We start from the raw sequence: 10114 nt of genomic DNA, 5'->3' as shown, positions 1-10114 counted from the left end.
AGCTGGCTAATGATGATGCTTTCACTGTGTATTCACGTGTTCCGACTTCGAATTTATGGATGAATAGTAAAAAGTGATTTTACTATTCATGGAATAGTGTCTTGTCTATTGCTTCTGCTGATGAATAGTTCTTTGTCGGAATGATTGTTGCTATTGCTGATCACATGGCTGGAACTGTGCAATTTACACAGGTAAAACCCTTGAAATGATTACAATCTATTACATTTTGAAAAATTCAAATTTCAAATAGATCTTGAGAATCTTGGTAGTAATTAGCTTGATTTGCCCACTTGGTAGGAATTTGTGATGAAGCATCGGATGAGTCTAAATCAGGTTCTTCTTCTTCTTTTCGTAGCAAGGCTGTTTCTACCATAAGCTTATATGCTAAATAAGTTGAGAGGATTTTTCTATTCTCTTCGAACTTGTAGACTTGGATGATTTGGATGACTTTGTTTTTCCCTTGAAGGGGGATGAATGACTAATGTCCGATAAAGACTGAATGTCTTCTGGAACTTCTGGCAATGCCTTCTGAACTGGTGGAGACACCATTGGAATAGGAACTAAAAAGAACTCAGATGAGACCAGACTGATAATTTTCTGGCAATCAAATTTGCCCCACTATTTGACCCACTGGGACTTGTAGATTTGGCCTGTTTCGACTTCGTAGTTCCATCTGGAGATCCAGGGGACCTTGTATTTAGCCATGAACAATGATAGAAGGGTGATTATGCCATCGAACCAGCTTCTGTCGAATCTTTGCTGGAAACCAGATGATAAAACCTGCATGAGTTCTTCGGGTAGTAAGCTGGCTGTTGGGCCGTGAACTGACCACCAATTGGGAAACCATGCTGGAAAACTTAGCCTAAAATTTCTGTCAAAGGTTACAAACCATGAGTGGTTAAAATCAACCGTTTGATGAAGAAATATATTAGTCCAAGCTTGAATGTAATCAAAGTAATTATAATGGTTGTTCGGAAGGAGAACATGTTGGGTGTAAAGTTGCTTGGTTTGATAAGGGGGATTCCCCATTCTTGTTTTGTAAGAAATCTACCAATATGAAGGGAATGGTGGAGTATTTTGCGTTCATGGGTGGTACTGAAAATGGGCTTAATAGCAATGTTTTATGTTTCAGAGAGGATGGCTTGATAGTATTTGAGGGTTTTATAAGATACTTCTGGTAAATGATGGGAATTTGGAGGAAAAATAGTTTTGGCTATTTATCCTGGTGGTTTTTTTTGTCAATATGATGGGGGATGTAAAATAGGTATTCCATTGGGTTTTTCTTGACATATGGGGATGTTTTAGCAAAGCTAAGTGTTTTTGGTTTGGATGATGATAGGGTTGGCATGGATGAATATGGATCGTATGAATTGGTTAATGTCGTTTGGTAGTTGGGTCGGATATTTCCTATTGTGGATCCTAAGGGAGTGAACCTGTTGGTAATGGCTAGGGCTGGAAAAAAATCCCAAAAATCCCAAACCAAACCGAAAAAATCCCGATCCCAAACCAAAAAAATCCCAAACCAAAATTCCCGAAATTTTCGGTACTTCATCCCGAACCAAATCGAAATTTTCGGTATGGGATTCGGTATTGCATCTCCATTTTTTCGGTATTCCCATACCGAATCGAAATAAATATTATATATATATATTATTTTTTAATTATAAGAGAATTATTTCAACCGTTCATTGTTTTAGATTTAATCTGTGCCGTTCATTTGTTTTTAGGTTAGATCCCCTTCCCTCATTTCAGTTTTCACTTCCGTTTCCATACTTCCATCAAGAGCGCAGCCGCTGTGCCACTGCCAGTGCTGTGCCACCAGCCTTCCTTCACCAGAATCACCACCCAGCTTGCCTTCCTTCGAATCGTCTCTGACTCTCCAGCGGCTCAGCCTTCCTTCACAAATCAACACCCATCCACCGCCACGCCAAAGCATCAAGGACAGAACTCTCCAGCCTTCCTTCACGATTCCTCCGACACTTGCGAGTTGCGATCTCTCTCTCTCGGGCAATTTTCCCTCACAGACAGAACTCTCAATCTAGCACTGAGTCCGAGTCTCACTCTTCATCCAAGATCTCTCACAAAATATTACATGTTGCCTTAGTTGTCCATATCTGGTTTAAATCATTTGATTTGTGAACTGTGAATGGGATTTTCAATCTTAATGTCTCATTTTTGGACATTTTCAATTAATTGGATAATTCCGTTCATCAAAGAAAATTGATAAGCAGAAGGTAGAATGACATAATGCACTCTGTTGCTGTCCTGCAGGTGAAAGTCCTTTTCCTCATCCTTATGGATCTTTGCCGGCGAACAGCAAGCCTGGCACATTCATTGCCAGTTTCTCAGGTGGGAAGCAGCAACATTCAGGTTCGGCTGCATTATATCGATGGCAATTATACTGTACTTCCGGAGGTTGTTGAAGCATCCCTTGGCCCTCATATGCAGGTATAGTTGTATTTCCTAAAATACCACTCATGATGATGGGAGTTGCACGGATTCTGCTCTTGTTAATAATGCTGCTAAACTCAATGCCTGCAACTTTATTCTGTCAGAGGATTAACTTTCTTGTTTACTGGTTGTTTAAAATTCTGTACAGTAATTTTAGCTAATTTTTTTAGTGTCAATTACAATCTAAAATCTCACAGTTACAATCTTTTTAACTGATTGGCTATACAGAATATGCCCCGGCCTAGAGGTGCAGATGCTGCTGGTCTATTACTCCGAGAGTTAGAACTCCACCCTCCAGCCGAAGAGTGGCATAGGCGCAATATGTATGGTGGGCCTTGGTCTGATTCAGATGATATGGATCCTCAAGATGATACCCCCAAGCTATGTAATTCTTCAGACCCACCTGATTCCGGATCTTTGGAAAGTTGTGATGTTTATTATGGAGCCCATGGCCTGTGGCCAAGGAAGCGCAGGATGTCTGAAAGAGATGCAGCTTTTGGCCTAAACACTTCAGTGGGTCTGGGGGCATATCTTGGTATAATGGGATCACGGAGAGATGTTGTTACTGCCGTATGGAAGACTGGTCTAGAAGGGGTTTGGTACAAGGTTTGATATGAAAAGTCCATGCTTTTTGTTTCCCCATCTTAATAGTGTGATTCTTTGAATCTTATTTTCTACTCGTGTGCATGCAGTGCATAAGATGTTTGCGGCAGACTTCAGCTTTTGCTTCCTCAGGTGCTACTACTCCAGCGAATCAAACTGGGCGGGAGACTTGGTGGATCAGCCGCTGGGCTTATTGCTGTCCTATGTGTGGCGGAACATGGGTTCGAGTTGTATAGATGACTGAACTGACTGTACTATTTATTAGGTGAGTTCCTAATCCTTTTACACATGCATAAACCGTTGCTGATCATTGACACAGTGGTATTGCTGATAGTTGACGACTGAGTCATATGCTGTGCATATTGGTTAAACTTTTTGTCTTGTTTTCAAAAATGCTTCGGAAAGCTCTCCATATCTCTGCATCTGCTGCCGAGTTTTCATTCTTATAGGGTTTCTATTTTGCAGGTTGTAAATTCTTGCCCTGATCACCTTGATGGATCCATTTGACCTGTAGTGAGAACATAACTTATGACACGCATGTACACTGCCGCTGGGGAACGTTGTTGAGACGGTAGCCTCGGCAAAATCCTATCGTGAATTTTCGTTCCTACGGGACTGAAAGGCTCGTTTGATTTATTAGGTTGCTAGTTTTGTAGTTTTAACAGTAGAGTACTAATAACATGAACTTTGCCGTTCTTCCGGGCGTGGGGGGTGTCAAGTCAGGTGGGTTGGTAGGGTTTCTGTATTGTCTGTTGTAAATTTTTTGAAGCAGATCAACATATTACTCTCTCTTTTCCTAGTCATAATTAATAAAGCATCATATTTCAAGTCATTACAAAATCTAACCATATGAATAATTTGATGCAATTTTAGTTAGTTAAAATGACAAATGCCTTTCCACTCCTAATAGCATCGAGACATTTGATACGATTTTGTGTAATTCTTATTAGTTGGTGTTAGGGTGTGTAGAAAGGTTTTTGTTACGTGGAAAATTAAGTGACATAAATAAGTAGGGCTGGAAAAAAATATTACATGTTGCCTTTATTTATTACTTTATAATATGTCAAATTTTAGCCCAAAAACATAATATGTCAAATTTTAGTCCAAAAGCCCAAAAGCATTTCGGGATTCCCGATTTGTCCCGAAATCCCGAAATTATTTTGGGATTCCCGAAAATTGGGATTCCCGAAAATTTGGTTTGGGATTGGGATTGAATTTGGGATTCCCAAAAATTTCGGTTTGGGAATCGGGACAATGGTTTCGGTATGGGATCCCATACCGAACCACCCCTAGTAATGGCTAAGGCCGATGAGGAATCGGGAATAGATTCCTGTTTTACTGGTGGTAGAGGTGGAAGAGTGGCTGGAAGCCTTCTCTGGCTACTGATGTTTCTTGTCATTCTTCCTCTGCATAAATTCTCTTGTTAAAAAATCTGGAATGCAATTGTGGCTGCCTTTAATGTATTCAATATCAAAATAAAAAATGCTTAATATGGCTTGCCACCGTGCAAAAATCTGTTTGGATGCAATGTTTTGAACATCTTTTTGTAAAACATATTTTGCAGATTTGTAATCAACACGGATTAAAATTTTTTGATTTAATAAATCGTCTTGAAATTTGTTAATGCATAATTCAATAGATAATATCTTTTTCTTAATAGTACTATAATTACATTGTGCAAAGTTCTATACTCCTGAATGGAAACGAACAATTTGTTTAGGAGATCCGGAAGAAGTTTGTTGCTTGAGGATACCTCCATAACCAATGCCAGATGCATCGGTTTCAACTATCTTAAAAGAGCTGGGAGTTGGAATGCCAAGACAAGGCAAAGTCTTAACATGAGTTTTTATCTGTTTGACAATGGAAGTATGAATGGTAGACCATGCTGGAGGATTCTCTTTGAGACGATCAAACAATGGTTTACACTGCTGACGAAGATGAGGATAAAATTCAGATACATAGTTCAAAGAACCTAAAAAACGTTGTAATTGAGTTTTATCAGTAATTTGATCTGCAAATTTATTAGCAAATTGAATGACTCTATCAATAGGCTGGATGGTAGACTTATGGATGTTATATCCTAAAAATCTAATGTTGGTCTGAAACAGTTTAATCTTTGATGCAGAGACAACTAATCCATTGGACTTAATTATTCTAGCAAACAAATGCAAATGTTTCCAATGTTCGTCTATAGACTTTGAATAAATAAGCACATCATCAATATAAACAATGGAAAATGGCTATATTAGTTGAAAATTTCATTCATAATATTTTGAAATTCATTGGGTGCATTCTTTAAACCGAAAGGCATTACATTCCATTCATAATGTCCGAAAGAAGTTACAAAAGCTGTTTTATATTTATCATATTCACGATTTTGAATTTGCAAAAACCCTGATTTCATATCAAATTTTGAAAAAATAACTACTTGTGAAAGCCTTTTTATCAAATCTCTTTTGTTGGGGATTTGATACCTAATCCATTTCAAAACTTCATTAAAAGGTTTATAGTTAATAACTAATCAGGGAGTACCTCTTTCTAATTCGGCGTTCTTCTAAACATAAAATGCAGGGCATGACCAAGGTGACTTACTTTTACGGATAATTCCTTTATTAAGAAGTTCTTGTATTTCTGTTTACATATATATATATATATATATATATATATATATATATATATATTGAAAACCAAAAGCCCACTCACTTATATGTGGAAGGGTCGTAGCCCTCGAGTCTTGCTTGACTGTGCTCGTCCTCTGGAAAAGTCTCACCTATATGCGAAACAACTATTTTAACATTATTTTTAAGCACATATACAAAACTAGGTAATAACTTCTCATACGTTGCTTAATTGGGGCATTTGAATATACCATCGTGGCCTACTCAACCCCATGAACATCTCCATATTTTTAGAAAAAATTTCTAAGTTCCCACGCACCCTAACGCGCCGGCCAAGGCATGGCCACACGCGCAGGCACGTGCCTTGCATATTGGACGGAATCCCTAACGGCGTTAGGGAATATTCCATTAAATAACATCATATTCCGTCTAAAAATTAACGGTGTTACCTTACGCTGTTAGCATATTCCGTCAAAGTTGACGGAATATTCTCATTCGTCTCTAATGGTTCGCCGGATTCTGGCACCTGCCGCCGCTGCACTCACCGGTTTCTGGAAAAACTTCAAACTTCAATAACTTACTCAATTCTCAACCAAAATTCATAAAATTGGTACCAATGTGAAGCTCGGGACAAAAAGAACATATCCTTACCACTTTTAGGTCCTAAAACCAACGGAATTTGGCTGGAAAAATCTCGATAGTCTGGCCACCCCTGCAACTCGACGAACTCGAGTGTCCCGACGTCTAAAACCTTCCAAAATTATTCTATGAGCTTTGCAAAGAACTATAAAGACTCCCTAGGACCCTAAAACTCAACGAAACATCCGCGATCACGACGGAGTAACAGCGCACCTCGTCGGAGCTCTTTGGTTCTCGAGTTTTCGAAGTCCTCACGTCCAACCAAAGCTATAGTTTGACTCTTAAGCTTGAAAGGAGCACGAAGATAAGATCCACAACCTTGATATATGAGTGATGAAGTGGTTTGAGAGAGTGACCGTACGATTGTACAAAAAATGGAAGAAAATCCGAGAGGGAGAGGGAAAAAGGTCAACGGGTGTGTGTGTGGGGTCCAGGTTGGCCAACCAAACAAAATAAACAACAAACAAAAAAAATCTTAAGTTTTAATTGGGTCCAACTACTTAGGAAGAAAAATGAATTGGTCCAAATCCTAAGCTCATTCACACAACACACTCAACGTTCAAGGGCATAAAAGTCATTTCTACGCTATCGAGGACAAAATATATTATAATTCGGGACAGGTTGTCACACAGTGACAATAAATAGTTGTAAAATAAAGTTGTTAAATGTTTGATAATTTTTTTTTTTGTAAAAGTGCTTTTAACAAAAAATAATAATAATTGTGTCTGAGTGTTTGGTAAATTTTTATATAAAATTACTACGAATATGTTAAATGACTAAAAATACATATGGTATTTTATGTGATATAATTATTGCAAGAGAATAATGTAAAGACAAATATTGTAATTTTGTAAAATATTTGGGCACTGTTCACAAAAATGTGAGCATTGTTCATTATGCTTTGAAAAAAGTTAGGAAGACTAAATTCGTAGATAAAATTTTAGAAACTAAAGGACATAAAAGTTGATGATTGGTTTATTATTTAAGCGTTGATAAACATACTCATTTCTATTAGTGACACATCAAATTTAGTATTTCTAGCATTATTGTTTTAGAAATATGGTCTACCATGCTTTTATTTTTCTACTATCAACAATTTTTTAAAAAGAAAACTAAAGAAAAGAGTTTGAAAATTTTGAGTTTTAATGATAAGGACAAAATAAAGGGAAAGTGAATAGTATCATGATTGACTTTTTAATGTAAAAATGTGATTTTTCGTTAAAGTAAACAGTATTAGAATCTTTTCGTTAAAATTTTCTTTTTTAAAAGCATTTTTTATTTTACTAAAACATATTTGAAGTTCTAAATTTTTTACTAATAGCCTTTTTTAAAAAGCACTATAAACCCAAACCAACTTTTAATATACAGTTTAGATTCGTACTGTTTCTTGAAGGTCCTTCTAGAACCGAAACCAAAACCAATTTTCCCAATTTAGGTTTTGCCTCCTCAGCACACTCACAAAACCGAGCACTCCACTCAACCACTAACAACCAGGGCAGTTCCGTCATTTCAAACAAACCACTCCGTACATCTCAGCCATCCACTTTCAAGCGTAAATTCAACAAATTTACGCTTTTACCCACCAAAGCGAATATCCTTCGGAGTATTCCACTTCGTCTTCCTTCTATAAATTCCAAAACACAATTCTTCAGAACCCCAAAGAACCTGCAACAAAAAAAAAAAAAAAAACCCAAAAATCCCAACAACAAACAACCAAACACGGCCTTAACCGAAAAAACCCCCCAAATGTATGACACATTGAAGAACTCCTACCAACTCTTCGAAGAAATCGGCCGCGGCCGGTTCGGCACCATCGTCCGAGCCTTCTCGCCCGACTCGGCCGAGTTCGTCGCCTGCAAGATCATCGACAAATCGGCCCTTACCGACGAAACCGACCGCGCCTGCCTCGAGAACGAGCCCAAGATAATGACCCTTTTGTCCCCGCACCCCAACATTCTCAAGCTCTTCAACGTCTTCGAGACCGAGGACTCGCTCGCCATGGTGCTCGAGCTCTGCGAGCCCGCCACGCTCTACGACCGCATCGTGCAGCGCACGCTCTCGGAGCCCGAGGCCGCAGCGATCATGAAGCAGCTGCTCGAGGCCGTCTCGCATTGCCACCGCCTCGGGGTGGTTCATAGGGATTTGAAGCCGGAGAATGTTTTGTTCGACTCGAGAAACAATTTGAAGCTTGCGGATTTCGGGTCGGCGGAGTGGACCGGCGACGGAGGCGCCATGGAGGGCGTTGTCGGGACGCCGTACTACGTCGCGCCGGAGGTGCTGATGGGCAGGGAGTATAATGAAAAGATCGACGTCTGGAGCGCCGGCGTGATGATGTACATAATGCTCGGCGGGATTCCTCCGTTTTACGGAGAGTCGGCGACGGAGATCTTCGAGGCGGTTTTGAGAGGGAATTTGAGATTTCCGCCGAAGGCTTTCCGATCTGTGTCGCCTGCGGCGAAGGATCTGTTGAGGAAGATGATCTGCAGAGACGCTTCCAGAAGACTCTCTGCTGACCAGGCACTTAGTAAGATTACTAACAAAAGTTGATTTTTGGTTTATCAAGTTAATTGTTTTAGTGTTTGATTTCTACTACTACAACAATCAAGTCTTACCGCACTAAGATGGGTCGGTTTTTTTAATTCTAGAATGTCACTGAGCTCGGTTTAGCGTCAAGTTTTCCGTCAGTTCCAATTAGTGTTCGATTACTAACAAAGTCGATTTCTTTTGTGAAAATTTTCAGGGCACCCATGGATCTTAAGTGGTGGAGAAGCAAATCCAATTGACCAAATCTGACTTTTGGGTCAGCTGACTCAGATCAATCAACCAAATCCAAGTACATAAATCGCCAAACCCCAGTCATCCAATCTATGTGAATAAGAAGCAGTCCCACTTTCCTCTCTAAAAAAACAGAAATCCTGCCCTCAATGGATCCCAAAAACCCCTAATCCTCTCAAGAGATATTAGCTAGGAAGCAGAAGCGGAAGCAGAAACACTTGCATGGAACGGGTTCACCGTTAAGCAGAAGATGAGATGATCAATTAGTCTACGTAACGAGTTTTACCGAAGTAAGAAAAAGCCTGCACATGATGCTCTGCAGGCAGTTTTTTTTTTTTTTTTTTTCATTTTTTAGGGAAAAAAAAGGAAGAACAAAAAAAAGTGGAAAGAGAATCTTGAGAATGTAGATAGAAGTGGGGTTTATGGGGATCCTTTGTCTTTCCCCGCCTTCTCTTGTTTGTTTTAGGAGAGAGAGATTCGGAAGTGAGAAAGCAAACTAGTCCCATATCCTTTGTGTACGAATCTGCGATATCTGAGTGTTCAACTCGGAAGCTGAGTACTTTTTCCCGATGGTGGAATAAGTTCGTGTGTGTTGTGTTTGACTTTGTAAGTGTGTTGCCGTATACAGCCGGCCGGATGTAAGAATTTTCTCTTATAGTATATGCCCTTAAATATTTATGTGCATTTTTTTGTTATGTGGTGCCTTGGGATCAAAATGTTCTATATTTTCTGCAGGCATATTACAGCATATGCTTGCGTTGAATCAAATATATACTCAAACGCTCCCATTAATTCAAATGAAAAGTTGAAAAGTGAGCTCCTCCACCACGTTTACAACTTACTTGCCAAGAAATCCAACGGGATACTCTTCGGATCATTTTTGTGAGGATCTTGGAAATTTATGAATCGTATATGTTCATTGTACATTATACGATCAGTTTTTATCAAATACTGTTTATATTTATTTTTAAATAAAAATATTTAAACTGATTTTTTATTGTACAATGTACAATAAACAAATACGATTT

At 38.9% G+C, this 10114-nt stretch overlaps 2 protein-coding genes across 2 annotated transcripts; both read left to right on the top strand.

Annotated features, from left to right (window-relative positions):
* Positions 1-2232: 2232 nt before the first annotated feature.
* LOC137723792 (mediator of RNA polymerase II transcription subunit 16-like) lies at positions 2233-3886 on the top strand. The gene is made up of 4 exons (XM_068462980.2): positions 2233-2448; positions 2680-3057; positions 3144-3319; positions 3520-3886. The coding sequence occupies exons 1-3, from the start codon at positions 2248-2250 to the stop codon at positions 3288-3290; spliced, it is 726 nt and encodes a 241-aa protein (XP_068319081.1). The 5' UTR covers positions 2233-2247; the 3' UTR covers positions 3291-3319; positions 3520-3886.
* Positions 3887-7957: 4071 nt separating this feature from the next.
* Positions 7958-9779, top strand: PPCK1 (phosphoenolpyruvate carboxylase kinase 1). The gene is made up of 2 exons (XM_068462785.2): positions 7958-8835; positions 9052-9779. The coding sequence occupies exons 1-2, from the start codon at positions 8058-8060 to the stop codon at positions 9102-9104; spliced, it is 831 nt and encodes a 276-aa protein (XP_068318886.1). The 5' UTR covers positions 7958-8057; the 3' UTR covers positions 9105-9779.
* The last annotated feature ends 335 nt before the right edge of the window (positions 9780-10114 follow it).

Source organism: Pyrus communis, chromosome 4 (genome assembly GCF_041283825.1).
Source record: "Pyrus communis isolate YQ-2024b chromosome 4, ASM4128382v1, whole genome shotgun sequence".
In the NCBI taxonomy this organism is placed as follows: domain Eukaryota; kingdom Viridiplantae; phylum Streptophyta; class Magnoliopsida; order Rosales; family Rosaceae; genus Pyrus; species Pyrus communis.
The sequence above is the reverse complement of the archived record's forward strand: the minus strand, read 5'-3'. Positions and strand labels throughout refer to the sequence as shown.

What these genes read in the sequence shown, in the direction of transcription:
- LOC137723792 (XM_068462980.2), top strand. Translation starts at nt 2,248, where the DNA reads ATGCACTCTGTTGCTGTCCTGCAGGTGAAAGTCCTTTTCCTCATCCTT. An exon ending in CCCTTGGCCCTCATATGCAG is followed by an intron (nt 2,449 to 2,679) that starts GTATAGTTGTAT and finishes TTGGCTATACAG; the next exon opens with AATATGCCCCGGCCTAGAGG. An exon ending in TAGAAGGGGTTTGGTACAAG is followed by an intron (nt 3,058 to 3,143) that starts GTTTGATATGAA and finishes GTGTGCATGCAG; the next exon opens with TGCATAAGATGTTTGCGGCA.
- PPCK1 (XM_068462785.2), top strand. Translation starts at nt 8,058, where the DNA reads ATGTATGACACATTGAAGAACTCCTACCAACTCTTCGAAGAAATCGGC. An exon ending in CTCTGCTGACCAGGCACTTA is followed by an intron (nt 8,836 to 9,051) that starts GTAAGATTACTA and finishes GAAAATTTTCAG; the next exon opens with GGCACCCATGGATCTTAAGT.